The sequence below is a fragment of the Gavia stellata genome, chromosome 20 (genome assembly GCF_030936135.1).
Source record: "Gavia stellata isolate bGavSte3 chromosome 20, bGavSte3.hap2, whole genome shotgun sequence".
NCBI classification, from domain to species: Eukaryota; Metazoa; Chordata; class Aves; order Gaviiformes; family Gaviidae; genus Gavia; species Gavia stellata.
Genome location: NC_082613.1, coordinates 17,768,365 through 17,782,962, shown reverse-complemented (window position 1 = coordinate 17,782,962; position 14,598 = coordinate 17,768,365). Strand labels below are relative to the sequence as shown.

The window sequence follows — 14,598 nt, the reverse complement described above, 5'->3', positions numbered from 1 at the left end:
CCTGTCTGGGGGGAGGAAGCATGGCGGCCCCACAGCCATGGGCTGGCTCTCACCTGGGGCTGAGCAGTCGCAGCACTCCCTGTTCCCGGGCATGCCTCTGACCTCCTTGATGATGGCCCGGGTCAGCTCCTCCTGGCTGCTCTCCCCTCCGCACTGCGCCTTGCTGAAGGCCACGTTCAACGCCTCCTCCTTGCTGTTGCTGAGGACGGACACCCAGCTGCATGGGCAGAAAGTAGCTTAGGAGCGGGGTCCCATGCGGCCACGCTCGGGCTGCAGGGCGAGGAGGGCAGCAGGGCTTGTCCCACTGCTGGGGGGAGGTCCCACTCTGCCCCAGCCTGCACAGCAGCCACCACACACAAAGGTCCTGCACGGGACTCCAGCAGCAAATGGGGTGCCAGGAGCCTCCATCAAGCTCCATGTCCTGCTCACAGCTGGTCAGCCCCTCCCGGAGCAACCGGCACACAGTCAGGATGGGAAGGGCATCGAACAAGGGGCTATGGCATGCTGCTCAATTTGCCAAAGAGCTGGCTCCTCATCAGCAGCCAGAGGAGCATTTTTTGGTCCACAGCAAGGCGCTGGCAGTACTTACGCAGCACAGTCCTGCTCGTCCTCTGCCAGGAAGCGGTATGTGCGGTTGTCTGAAACACACAGAGCCGGTCTCCTCTAGGCACCCTGCTTGTCCACCTCACCTGCCAGGCTCACAGCAGGGCACAACACGGCTGAGCTGGGCTCAGCAGAGCCAGGAGCAATCTCCAGCCCGGGCAGCTGGGGTGACAGTCACCTCTGTCGCACTCAGTCCCTCCCCAATGCACCCCAGGCAAAGGGACCTGCTCCTGTACCAGGAACGAGGGATGCTGGTGTTAGCTAAGATGCAGCCCAGGAACTACACTTGCGTGGTCCCCACACACCCCACACTGCCCCACAGCAGTGCTGCCTTTCTCACAACCCACGTGTGCATCGCTGCTCTTGAGCAGAGCTGGCTCCTGGCACAATTACCCCAGTGTAATCCCTCCAAGCTGGCCTAAAGATGCAGAGGTTCCCCTCATCCCTGCCCGTGCTGGCTCTCTGAGCCCAAAGCACTGCCGCCTCTCCAGGCTCTTCCTGGAAGAACCGCAGGACCCGCACCAGCACTCACGGGAAACAAGGTCGAAGCATTTCTTGTCATCCGTGTTCGGCTTCACCTGGCAGGTCAGTAAATTCAGCTTGGCTGGTGGGCGGTTGGGCTACAAGCAGAATGAGGAAGCATCAAAGGGCTGTGGTCCAGCGGTGACGAGCACCGCCTGGCTCTGGAGGCAGAGCCACAGATCTGCTTTGTGCCCAGCACTTTGTCTTTAGCTCTGCTCTCAGGAGCAACGCAAGAAACAGCAACATGCACCTTTTCTGTCCCAACAGCCACCCCATGCTTGGAGCCAGGTCCCCAGGCTCATGCCCCCTCCATGCACACAAGCACGCGAGGACCTCGTGTGTTTGTCTAAAGCTCTCTTGGCTTGCAGGGACTTAAGTCTCAACAGAAAGCCTCCTACGCCGGGGCAGCCCAGCAGGGCAAGCAGCAGGCACGAGGGCTCTGATGACCCCCAGGAAGCCACCTGTGTGCCCGGGAGTGGCAGGCTCTGTGGACCCTGCAGGGGTGGGCAGCAGCTCCCAGGCAGGAGCAGAGCAGAGTGGAAGAAGCGGTTCTTACCATGCTGTGAGAGATGGTCAGGTAGCCATTGCTGATGGTGCATTTCCTCTTCTGCCAGACTTTTCTCAACCTGGAAATGAGCAGAGGGTGAGCCGAGGGGACACCCACGCAGACGTGCAATGCAGCACAGCGCTGGCGAATGCAAGAGCCACGCAAGGCACAGCACGGTGCCGCAGCTCTCATCAGACATGCTGGCTGGGCTGCCACGGATGGGGTCTGTCACTCTTGGTCTGTTTGGGGCTAAGAAGGACCCAACATATTGCATAAGACAGGCTTGTAGACAGGCAGCACAGCTGCTGCGGAGGTGATACAGGTGCAGAGTATCAATCGGGGCAGTAGGACCTGCTAGCAGAGCACAAAGCCCTTTGCAGAAGCCCTCAGCAAACATCCAAGACCATCACCTCCAAACCGCTCCCAGGCTGACTTTCCTGTGCCTGCTATTCAGGACAGACCGTAACACAGGGGAAAGGTAGAAGAGATACACCCAAAAAGGGAGAGAGACTGAACTTCAGTCTGCAGTAAAGGAGACTCCTGAGCCCTAGTTCATTATTTTCTGTCCAGTTTCAGGTTTTTCTAGGACACTTCACAGTCCTTTCCAGGTGTGCAAGTCTCCCAGCACAGGACTCCTGTGATTCCCAGCAAGCATCCTCCCACGCACTGGTGGGAGACGAACCTCTTTCCAAAGACAGTGGAATGCTTTCCAGGAGCTCAGGGTCTGGCTCCTGGGAGAGGGGCAGAGGGTGACTGCTGGCTCTCTCTCCCCTCTGGCCCACGATGCCATCTCCAAGGCAGCACCGACCCATGCTGTGTCTAATTCACCCCGCATTCCTGCTCCTTCCCCTAATTCTCACCATCAGGGAGCTGAGCCCAGTACTGAACTGTGAGGGCAGAGGGGTCTGAAAGGCAAAGGACATGTCAGAGCTGGCGAGGAAGGGAAGGGAGACGAGAGCAGAAAACATCACCAGGATCGTACATAAATCCCCAGTGCACCCCTGAGCGTCTCCCAGTCGGGAAGGGTGGAGGGGTCAGGGCTCCTCATCCCGGAGCAGAGGCGATGCAGGGGGTTCTGGAAAGCAATGAGGGCCTGGGAGAGGGCAAGAGGCACTGACCCTTCCCCGTCCCTCCCAGCACAAGACCTTGGGGTGCCGGATGAAGGTGGTGGGATCCCTGCTGGAAGGAAAGATGGGGAGCTGGTTCTGGCTTCTGGTGGTGGCTGCAGCGTCCTCGCCCTCAATGCTCGCAGGGCTTGAGAGGACATTGGGCAGCTTCATAGGAGAGGAATGCCCTCAGAGCTAAAAGACAGACACAAGCTGCCTGGAGCTCTGTGTTGAAAGCTGTTGGAGGCTGGGACAGTGTTGAGCACACCTTCATGCATGCTTGTCCTGTTCCTCTGCCTTGTGGCCACACCAGGGAGAGGAGGTTGGGCTGGGTGAGAGCTGGTCTGGCTCCAAGTCACCAAAGCACAATTGAAAGGGGCATGCTGGATCGCAGCTTACCCATCGCTTTTCTTGAAGAGGGTCCCCGACTTCTCTGTGCCATACTGCTTGTTCCCTTGCAGCTGGTGCATGTTGTACCCTGCCTGCTTGTTCCCAGGGTCCTGGCAGAAGGAGAGAAATATCAGCAAGGCCCTACCCCATCAGCACCTCTGGCAACCAAGAGCATGTCCTCATAGGACTGCCAGTGACCCTGTGCTCCCCCAGAGCTCACCAGAAACCCACGGCTTTCTGCATTGGCAGGCAGGCACTATATAAGCAGCTGCCATGCCATGCCCTCTACAAGTACCACCCCCCCATTCCCCCGCAAGAAGGATCAGACTTTACCTCTTTCTGCTCCAGCTGCAATGCCATTTTTAGCTGATCCCGAAGGGAGCAAAGCTGCTTCTTCTCCTCGTCCTGCCTGATCTTCATCTGAAAGATGCCGGAGCACAGTGAGCCGCTCACATGGCAGCAGGAGGCTCCTGCCTCGGCTGCAGCATCCCACTCCTTCTCCCAGGCACAGCGGAGGTGACCCCACGCCACCCTCTGCCCTCGCCGCCTCCCCGCATCTGTGGGACGCACCAAGCCCCATTCCTACGGTGGGAGGTTGTCGCTCGTCCCCTGCAGTGCAATGGTATGTAGCACGTGCAAGAAGCACTTTAGTGGAAACCTCGTTGAAGGGAGGCAGCAGGCATGTCCCCAGTGCTGGGACTCCTGCAACGCGAGACCACAGGAAAACACTCTGCATTTTACTGAGAAAACAGCTGTTTGCAGCTCTCTGCAGTGTAAAAACAACCGACAGCTTGAAGGTCACGGTGGTGGCTGGTTTTTTTTCCCTTGGCAGTGTCAGTAATTAAAATAATTAAAAGGTGTCTAAGCCATCAAAAAGTTGATGGACCTTGGCACAGGAATGTGGCCCTGAAACGGGGCCTGGGGGTTTGTCTGCATGAGGGATCCATAAGATGTTGCTTGCTCTGCTGGGTTACCCTGCTCTGAGGTGGCGCCTCTCCTCTTTTTGTTATTTATGTAATGAATTTTAATATGAATGATTACAAATTACAGAATAAGCAGGGTAACACACCTAAAGGAAATTAATTCAAACAAAGCAGCAGATGCCCAGAGGAGACCTGCACTACAGGACCAGGTGAGATGAGCACAAGTGATGCTGACACAGTATCTGGGTGAGGACCATATCCCAAGCCTCTGCAAATCTTGACTTGCAAGGAGGTATAGAGAAGGATGAGCAAGCCCAAGCAAACTGGAACGGAGGTCTAGAAATGCTGGGAAACCAACGTAAATCCTCTGCTGCACTCGGAGGATGTCGTACCACTGGGGACATGAGTGCTCAGACCGTCTCTGAAAGCCTTGCCACTTGGAAAAACTCCTTTCTGTCTCCAGGCTGTGTACGACTGACAAAGCCCAAGGTCAAAAGCTAAAGTTCACAAGGCTTACATGACCTGCCTCTACAGCAAAACTAAGCCCCTGATGAAATGCATTAAGAGCTTGAGTTGGCAGCAACAGAGATGGCAAGCTAAGATCACAAATGAGAAATCTGGAAGTCTGCAGAGCAGCTAGGGCTTTGGCAGATGAATACGTTAGTGCCTCCTTTGTGCCCATGTTTATGCTTGTTCTTCCTACTCTCTGTCCTGGGGTATGGCACCGTAATTTTCCCACTCCCAGTGATGACCGCATTTCACCCCTCCATGGGCCACTGTGCATCAGAGGATCAGGAAATAATGATTAATAGATATGAAGAGCTGCAAAGGTCCTCAGTTCTGCTTCTGCAGAGGAAGAGGAGGCCCTGGGGAAAACATCCCTGCTCTCCAGCCTGCTCCTGCTTGCCACACCCAACTTCAGATGAATACTCACACTCTGCAGCTCTGGGATGAGCTTCTCTGTAAACTTCTTAAGTTTTGTCATTGTGTTTAAACATTCCTGGAAAAAACTGAGAGGAGAGGCGAACGTAAGGACATGTCCTGAAATCCTGTTCTTAGCACTGGCTGTGAAGCCTACAGACCCAGGCTCCCCTGAGCTCCTGCCTCAGAGCCCATCACGCCTTCAGCAGGCAGTGCTTTCACTTCATAGCTGAAGAAATCTTTCTTAGAAAACGTATTTTAGAAAGATTTGGAGGCAGTTAAATTCAGGGAGAGGGCTCAGCACTCTGTCTTCTTTGCATACCAGATTTCTGCTTTACACTGGCTTATGAAAATGTCAGACTAAAGAGAGGAAACACCCCCCGTTGAGACCCTTGCCTCCACTGCCTCCAGGAGAAGAGGACTTTCAGCAAGTTACAGGACAGGCCAAGCTGACTGCAGGAACCCAGGTCGTGCAAGTTAAGCCACCCCCAGGTCCCCTCTATAACCAGCGCTTCTGGAGAGAAAGGGCGCGCAGGCAGGTTACTGGTCGCTCTTACTTGAACTGTGAGCTGCAGTGCTTGATGTGGTTTTGCAGCAGGTCAATCCCTTTCTTGGTTTTGATCTCATTCACTTTGATTAGATACTGAAGGGAAAAGGACACAGGGACTGAATCAAAGAGAAATGCCTTTTATGCACTTCTTGACAGCCCCCCTCCCAGTGTGTTGTGGCCCATCCTGGCAGTCACGCCCTGATGGGAGCAGACCACGTGGCTTTTAAGGGGTGAGAAGGTGGTGGTAAGCAAGGCCCAGTGCTTTGATCTGGCCAACAGAATGGTGGACCCACAGTGGTGGCATGGACCCTGGGCTTGCTGGGTTTTACTTATGCAGGGCAAACAGTTAACACACCCTCAAAGATTCACCATTCACGGTGCCTTCACTGAAAAACGGCCAGCTTTCCTATAGACCTTCAAACCTCATCATTCAAGAGCCAAGTTCCTCCAAGACCTACTAGACTTGATCCATGAACTGCACCACCTCCACCTGACCCTACCGACAATGTCAGTGCTGCGAGCCTGCCTGCCTGTATCCTACCCGCAGCGGGCAACTCAGACTGCCTTGAGGACCTTCAGAAGCGAGCTGATGGTTCAGATTTCCAGCCCAAACTTATCTGCCGCCTCACCCAGCCCATCCCCCACCATAATAATCTCACCCGCGAAAACCAACATTGTCCCTTTCAGTCTAAGCCATCATGTGGACTGACAAAGTGAAACAGCATGTTGTGCTGTGAAACATGTTGAGTATTTCTCCATTCCTCTCTGGACTACTGCTACACCAGCATCAGCTCTCTTGACATTGCAACTACTGTAAAAACAGCAACCTACAAACAACCATTTCCAGAAGACCCACAGGCCAACGTAGTAAATCACCTTCCAAAATACACGTTCAACATGGCCAACCTCAGACTTTCCTGTATTTATTCTGAGGGGATCATTCTAAACACCCTCGATCCATCAGAAGAAGTGTTTCCTAGGAGACAGCCTCTCAGGAAGCCGAATGCCATGTGTGGACTCACATCAGCACGGAACGAAACCTCCACCTGACCAACTCCTGTTTAAGGACAATGCAGCTCCGTAGCACAAGGGCTTCTGATATTTGAAGTAGAACAACAGTTTCAGTATGGAAACAGTAACTGTTTCCAAAACATGGTTACAAAGAGCTGAATATTTTGAATGAAATCGGTATCTTCCAATCTTTTACTCATGCTGTTGCTTGCGATGTGTGGCAGTGGGAGCAGGAAATCCCATTTGCAGGGGAGTTGGGCTGACTATCCCAACGAGCAGAGGGAAGGCTGTGGTGGGACCATCTGAGAGGGAGCAGGGACCTCAGTGCCAGCAGCGCCCACCACGGGCAGTCGGGAAGAAGCTTGGATTCAAAGCCTTTGTGGGATTTTTCCCAAGTTGTTTTCTCTTTAATATAGGCTTTCTCTTTAATATAGGCTTTCTCTTTAATATAGGTTAATATAGGCTGAAGCTTTGGCTAAACTCCTTGATCAGCCCCTGCCCCAGGTTGGCTTGAGCCTGCCACAACCCAGGCAGCTCTCCAACTGAGGGAGTATGGCCAGGGTCTCGTGGCACAATGGACATGACCTGCTGAGCAATGGTCCCTGGGGATCTGCAGCCCACCTCGGTGCTGCTCCCCAGGGGCTGAGCAGAGGGAGCTGCCAGATGCTGCTGGTGCCCAGAGCAGAGCCTGGGGGACTTCAGCATCCCAGGAAGGCAGAAAGGGACCTGCAATACCCTGGACACAAGCATCACTCACTGACCAGGGACAGAAGATCGCCCTAAATGAAAAATCAGTGTGGATTCAGACAAAAAAGTTGCTTTGAAACAATCCCAGATCAGAGGGCAAGTGATAAACACCAGTGTGAGAGTCACTGCTGATGTCTGCCCGCTCCAGATCAGGCTTTGCTGGGGCTGTGGCACAGTTGCTGTGCACCAATAGAAGGGAAATTCATCCCTTGGATGCCGATTCAGTGACTCTAACACTGCTCTGCGCAGCATAGGCTGGTCCCTGTCCTTACCTCACACATGTTCAACTGGAAGGTCCTGCGCTCCTTCTCCATCTCCTCGGCGATCTCCCCACCACTCACCTCGCTCCGCACCATGCCATGCTGCTTTGCCAGCTCGCGCTTCTCCTTCTCGATCTTGGCACTCAAGGAAAGAGGAGAGATGCGTGAAAGGCTCCGCCCGACCGCTTGCCGGCGAAGGCAGACGAAAACCCGCCTCCAAGTCCAGGCCTTGGGGTGAGGGAGCCTGAAGACTTACAGTTTGCTCTCATAGTCTTTGCAGGCCTTCTCAAAAGGCTTCTTGAACTCCTAGGAAGAGCCAAAGGCACCGTTTAATGACAGAGCCTTCCTCATCCTCAGCGTACTGCATTCCCACTGGGTCACCCTAAAGGCCCTTGCAGACCCAGGACATGGCTGTCCATGGGAGTGTCCCTCCCCAGAAGGTCCTCGCTTCTCCTCGCTCCACAGCGGACAAGTGCGCTCACCAGTGCAATTTCAGTCACGGGCACATGCTTGCACACACATGTAAATACACATAGGCTTTAAAACATACATCACACATATGTACATCGTAGGTGTGTACATAGCAGTACCCAGCTATAACACCTTTCACAGACTCACAATTTTAAGGGCAGAAGGAATTGCTCGGGCACAAGCCAGAAAGTACCAACCAGGTTCTCACCTGCTGAAGCCAGAATGTCGTGTTTGACCAAAACACCACTCAGGGAGACATCAGAAACCCACCCAAACCTGGCAACATCAGCACAATCTGATTCTTCCCTGGGTATTCATTTAATGGTTAATTAGTCTTGCTGCTAAAAAGCCATCATTTGCTTCTCCTTTGACTTTGCGTGACTTTAACTTCTCTCTGCTGGCTACCATCTCGGTATATTCATCTGCATTTGTTAAATGCTTTTACTCAGATCACCCATGTTCTGCCCTGTTCTCACCACTTACTGCTCTCCAAACCTCTGTGTCAAAGACAGACGGAGTAAATCAGGTTGGAGGGGACTTCAGGAGGTCTCTAGTCTAACCTCCCGCTCAAGGCAGACCCACAGGCCTCTCTGGGTCCCTGTCCCAATGCCTCTCTGTCCCCTGAGGTGAAATTTCTTTATTTATGTCAAGGCAGAACCTTGTCAGAACAGATCTTGCATTTATCTCTATTCTAATTAAAATGTCAAACTGATTCAGGTCAGCCTCTGATTCCTGGTGGATCCCTTCAGCTTAATCATGACTCCTTGGGGGCAGCTGGTTTTTTTCCTCTCTCTCCACCTGTTTCCTTGGTTCCCAATCTTCTTGACATCGTCCTTAACAATGTAAATAGTAGAATTTTTTTCCTTCCTATTTTATATTCTTTTATAAATTTACTTGACACCAGAAATTCCAGAATATGCTCTCTCCTGCCACTGTCATTCTCCTGTATAGCACAAGCTTCCAAACAGATGCCTAAATGCTCGTAATGTTTCAGTATTTGGCAATTAGTCCTTTGGAAGTTCCCAGACCCTGCCATGGTTCCCATCCCTCTTTCTGCAATCCTGTTCAAAACTTTCCCTCCACGTTCCCAGAGGTTCAGCTGTTTGCTGAAGGATCCCCAGCCCAGCTCTGATACAGCCCAACTGCAAAACGTTCATCAAGCATCTGAGGAAACTGCAGAGTGGAACCATACAAGATTAAAAAGGTAAAATTACAGAGTTTGGGTTGTCAAAACAGGTTCATTACTAGCTCAAGATTCAAGAGGAAAAATAGTATCACAGAAAAAAAAAAATCCTAAAAGAAGAAAACACCGGGAGTTTGTCAGAGTATCAGCAGGTGTGGTGGAAGACAGCAATGACCAATGCAAGAGCCTGTGGCAGGGAGCAGCAGCACTGTCCCTGCTCCTCCTGAGCTGGTCTGCCCGGCCAGCACGAGTCCTCAGGTGTCTCATCGTGGTGCTGAGCATATTAACGCCGAGCTCATTAAATCCTAACAATCTTGTGCGTGCATCGGCCCATAAATAATTGCTTTACTGTTTCAAGTTGTACATACCCTGCTCGCAGAGTCTCTGTGCCCAAAACCACCCAGAGAGGAGCAGTGCCAGGTCACAACTGGCAGCTGCTCCATCACATTAGATGCAGGCTATGATCAGCAATCCCTCGACAGCGACCTCGCTCCAACATCGCAATCGGTCCAGCCTCCTCACCCCGAACACCCACAGGCACAGGCACCCCTCTGCAGGCAGAGGCACCCAGGGGCAATCACGCAGAGCTGATGGCCTGAGTACAGCCACGGGGACTTAGTGGTAGTAGCATGTGTACAGACTTACCAAGGACCATGATGACCTTCCCATTGGTTAAAAAAAGCAAAAATTAAATACAAGTTTGATGGTTTTCCTAAAATCTACACTGACGAGCACTGTGAAGCTCTCTGATACCTCTACAGCGCTGAAGATCAAAGTGCTTGGTCACTTCATTACTTGCTACTCTGCAGTCCCTGAGAAGTACCTGCAGCTGGTAGATACACACGTGCACGCTCAGATTCACACCAACACACGTGTGCTTATACACGTAAATGCAAGAACCACAGGTCGGTCTGTGGGGGGGACACCTCACTGGGAGGTTGTGGGGTAGTTTGTGCATGGATGGCCAGGAAAGACATTGATATTTGGTGCACAACACCCTGATTTTTTTCCCCACACAGCAAATGCCACCAGCCTGCTCTGGATTCAGCCAGGTGCCTGCAAACAGGCAGAGGTCCCAGCTAAGGGGCACCAGTAGCTCGACCCGTGGTGTGAGGCGCCAGCCTCGGGAGGGAGCAGGATCCAGCACACGGGAGGTGCCGGCAGACCTGTCCTTCCAACACGTACCCCTGCCAGAGGGCAACATGACCCAGGGATGAGACCCCACAGCTGGTACCCGCTCTGTCTCCAGCCACCCGCTTACCAGCCCCACCTTGGCGCAGCCCTTTCAGCCCCTGCTTACCCCTTTGAGCTCTTTCATGTCACCCTTTATCAATGACTCCAGGGAAAAATTAATGTTGTGGTACAAACTCTGCCACTGGAAAGGAAAGAGAGAGATCACACCACTAGCACTGTACCCCTGCGCTGCTCCTCATGCAGAGAAAGCAGAGCTGTTTGTGAGCCTGCAGAGGAATCACTTCGGAAAACAGTCAGCAGAAAGCCTCCATCCTTGGAAATTACCAAGCTGGAAAAAGCCACAGCCAGCCTGACCCACTGTTGGTGCGAGCCCGGCTTCAAGCAGGATGGTGGACAGGAGACCTCCAGAGGCCTTTTCTGAGCAGCCTCAGAGGTCTGCACAGACAGCCCTGGCCGCGCAGACTGCACCTCCTGCCTCCCGCTGGGGAAGGGGATGAGCCTGGACCTCCAGGCTGTGGCCCAGAGCCTGCTGCTCTTCTTGGGGACCCCCGCCAGCATCCCCTTGCAAGCCAGGGGCCCCACTTTGATGTACACGCAGGGGACAGAGCTGCCTACCAGGCTCCTGACAGCAGTCAGCAGCTCCCGGGAGAAGGCAGCAAAGGTGCTAAAGGCGCTGGCCAGCTGCTCCTCGCCCTCCAGCTGGTAGTTGGCTGAGAACTTCTCCTGGGCAGCGATGTGGGCTTCGAGGTGGCTGATGAGGTCTGGGGGAACATGGACAGTCTCTGGCGAGTGCAGGGGGAAGGTCAGGATGAACACCCAACCCCTGCCTCCCTCCTGGGAGTCACCATGCCCGGTTCTGCTCACACACCCAAGCCAGCTCCTGTTGCCTCCTGCTGCCCCCACCACCAGCACCCAGCTATAGGGACCCCTAAGACCCATATTCCCTGCTGCTGTCAACCCAGCCTGCAGCGAGGATCCCCCTCACCCATGCATCGCTGTCTCCCCCCGCCTCCTCAGGCTCTGTTCTGCCCTGACCTTGTCCACAGCTGTGCTCCGCCTTGGCTGCTTTCCTCATCTTCTGCAGCACAGCTCGGTCAGCATCCAAGGCCTAGAAATGCAGAGGAGATGGTCACTAACTATACCCACACACGCATTTCCAGAACCCACAGGGCTTAGCACAAGCCTCTGCATCCCCAAGGCAGACTGTCCTGCCAGCAGATAGGTGATGATCTAGTGGTAGTAGTCCATGTATTTCTTAAATATCTGCAAGCCTTCCTGATGCTCTTCTGGAAGAAGTGGTCAAGCATTAAGAGAGAATTGGAAAATATATTAGAAAAAAGAACATACACCACTGCCAGTGTCATTCCTGGGCTGAGAGGAGGGGGTGTAGGTGGCTGAAGGGAAATCTAAACTCTCTGCCTATGAGAGACTGGATTATAGACATTATTTCATACAAGTACTGCTTGGAAGGGCTCTCATGCAATCTCTTGTTGGGAGCAGGATCATTGCCAATACCAGATCAGGTTGGCTAGGTTTTGCTTGGCTGGGCTTTGAAACGCTCCAAGGATGGACGTCACTTCTCCAGTGACCTCTGCAGGGCTGAACCACTCTCTGCAGAAGAAACCTTTCCTGACACCCAACCTGAAGTTCCTGAGCCACAAAGTGGATATTGCTGCATGTTATATCATCTGATGCTGCCCAAAAGAGCTTGACACCATTGCCTGTAACTGCCCTTAGATGAGTTGTGGGCTGCTGTCAGACACCCCCTCTTCACCCAGCTAAATCAGCCCAGCTCTGCTTCTCTGTTACCATCCACTGACCCTCTCTGGTTTCTCCACATTGCTCCGGACTGGGGACAGTGTTTCACGTGTGACCCATTCACCGGACTGATGTGAGCCCCAACAGCTCCCACATCGGGCTGGCCCTGCAGGGAGTGACAGGGCTTCGCTCTGAGTCTTGTACTGACAGTGCCGGAGCTCGAAGACAGGGCACAGGCTTTTAAGATCCATAAACCCTAATTTGTGGGAGCAAACAGTTTTACAGCAATTTGGGAATGCGGAGAACAGCTCAGGGTGGACTTGCATGCTACAGCTAAGGCTATTTAACAGCTGAATAGCATGGGTGGGTACCCGGAGAGCGGCACCACCACTGGCTTTGTCTGCTGTTGTGCACCACACGAGCCAAGCCACGCAGCTGAACCCATATAATAGAGGAGGATACGAGTCAGGCTCTGCGTGGGTCAGCACAGTCAAGATGGTGACATGCAGGAACGTCACCATAAACCTTGAGGTAGCCAAGGAGCAATAGTGCTGGAAACTTACCTGCCCACACGTTTCCAGAGTTCAGTGCAGCAGGGATGCTGAGAATTTGAATTCTCAACAAAATTCTCAACTCCAAAATAGGAGTTGCCAGACTTTCTGCTTCCCAGGGAAGAGCTGCCACCCACGACTTTTAGCACCTGCACCTTCTTAGCACCTTGTCACCAAGTGACAAGTGACAGGAGAAGAGGAAACGGCCTCAAGTTGTGCCAGGGGAGGTTCAGGCTGGATATTAGGAAAAATTTCTTTCCCGAGAAAGTGGTGAAGCATTGGAACAGGCTGCCCAGGGAAGTGGTGGAGTCACCATCCCTGGAGGTGTTCAAGGAACATGTGAATGTGGCATTGCGGGACATGGTTTAGTGGGCATGGTGGGGTTGGGTTGATGGTTGGACTTGATGATCTTACAGGTCTTTTCCAACCTTAGTGATTCTGTGATTCTGTGGTTCTTGTCCAGCCCAGATTGGCTCTGAGGGTTTCCAGCCAAGCCCTCAAATAGGTATTAGTAGGGCAATGAACGTAAGACCTCTAGGACCAGCAGGACTATGCTCACACCAAGCATTGCAAATCCAGGGAAGCTAGTATTATGGTTCAAAGAGATCCCCATGAGCCAAGGTCAGAAAGGCAGTGGTGGGATAGGACACCTGAAACCTCTGACCATCGTCCTTTGGCAAAGCTGTTGGAGACAGTCATACCCCCATGTTCAGAAAATGACTTTAGGTTAATCCAGGACAAGGACTAACACATCCCCCTCACAACCACATGGTTATTGTGAGTGCTGCTGCAAGGCAGGCACAGTCCCCTCCTGGGCCACAGCTCCCTGCAGTTGTCTGAGCCATTGCATGTGGGATTCATCTCGCTAACCTTAGGCATCCCTTCACCTTTCTTCAGGTGAAGCCCTTTTGGCTTAGGTGAAGCCCATCTCCCTCACAGAGGCTCCACCAGGGCAGCTTTCCCAGTTCCAGGTGTCTCTCATCTCCCCAATGCTACAGCAGATTTTTAGCTATACATACGGTCAGACTCGACCTCTTCCCTTCCCTCCCTGCCTTTGTACATGGCACTGGGAGGGAGCAATTTGGAGCCTGCTGCCACTGAGAGCCTGATCTCCATCCTCCTAGTGACCTCCAGAGCCTCTCTCCCCCTCACTCCCCTCTGCTGGGACCCACCTTGACCAGGACAGCTGCCTCCTTCCCGAAACATCCCTGGAGCCTGGCCAGGTCCCTTGTGATGCTGGTCATGTTTATACTTCGTCTTTTACCAAAAATTCAGCTCTCCACACACAGATGCTCAAACCTCTCACATCCATGGCCTTCCTCTTCCTTTCTCCTGATAATCACCTCCCTGAAGGTGTAACCTTGGTCCACAAGTGGCCCATTCCCACCCTTGGGACCCTTCCCTGCCTACTGGGCTGATGCACAGAATCACAGAATCACAGAATCACTAAGGTTGGAAAAGACCTGTAAGATCATCAAGTCCAACCTTAGCCAGGAGGCTTCCCTGCTTCGGAGGAGCAGCACCAGCATGAGACTGTTCTGTGGAGTGCCAGAGGCCATCAGCAACAGGCACCTCCACCTCCCCGGGCTCCCCCCATCCAGTGAGCCCAGCTACGAGAGGCAGCACTCCCTCTAAGGATCGTGACGTGTGTACGAGTACAGTTGCTGGCCACAAGGCAGGAAATTACATATCTGGCACTTGGCGCAGGAAACCCCAAGCTCCCTTCCCTGCCTGTACTTTTACCTGCGTTCGTTTGCCTTGCAGGCACGGATCTGGTTCTGCACTCTGCGAGCTGCGTGACTTCCCCTTTGGGGACCTGCCTCCAGTGGTGGAAAACTGGCTGATGTCCTCCCTTTGCAGC

The 14,598-nt window shown here is 53.2% G+C and overlaps 1 protein-coding gene across 1 annotated transcript in view; it reads right to left on the bottom strand.

Moving 5' to 3' along the window:
• The window catches only part of LOC104256151 (arf-GAP with SH3 domain, ANK repeat and PH domain-containing protein 2-like), a 28,480-nt gene that overhangs the window by 10,322 nt on the left and 3,560 nt on the right, over nucleotides 1–14,598 (bottom strand). The window contains exons 2-14 of the mRNA XM_059827205.1: nucleotides 11,464–11,536; nucleotides 11,044–11,189; nucleotides 10,535–10,609; nucleotides 7,837–7,886; nucleotides 7,593–7,722; nucleotides 5,570–5,655; nucleotides 5,026–5,101; nucleotides 3,502–3,588; nucleotides 3,178–3,278; nucleotides 1,682–1,751; nucleotides 1,136–1,223; nucleotides 590–638; nucleotides 54–217 (exon numbers count right to left, since the gene is read on the bottom strand). Coding sequence (XP_059683188.1) covers nucleotides 54–217; nucleotides 590–638; nucleotides 1,136–1,223; nucleotides 1,682–1,751; nucleotides 3,178–3,278; nucleotides 3,502–3,588; nucleotides 5,026–5,101; nucleotides 5,570–5,655; nucleotides 7,593–7,722; nucleotides 7,837–7,886; nucleotides 10,535–10,609; nucleotides 11,044–11,189; nucleotides 11,464–11,536 — 1,195 coding nt within the window. The remainder of the gene's footprint in view (nucleotides 1–53; nucleotides 218–589; nucleotides 639–1,135; nucleotides 1,224–1,681; nucleotides 1,752–3,177; nucleotides 3,279–3,501; nucleotides 3,589–5,025; nucleotides 5,102–5,569; nucleotides 5,656–7,592; nucleotides 7,723–7,836; nucleotides 7,887–10,534; nucleotides 10,610–11,043; nucleotides 11,190–11,463; nucleotides 11,537–14,598) is intronic.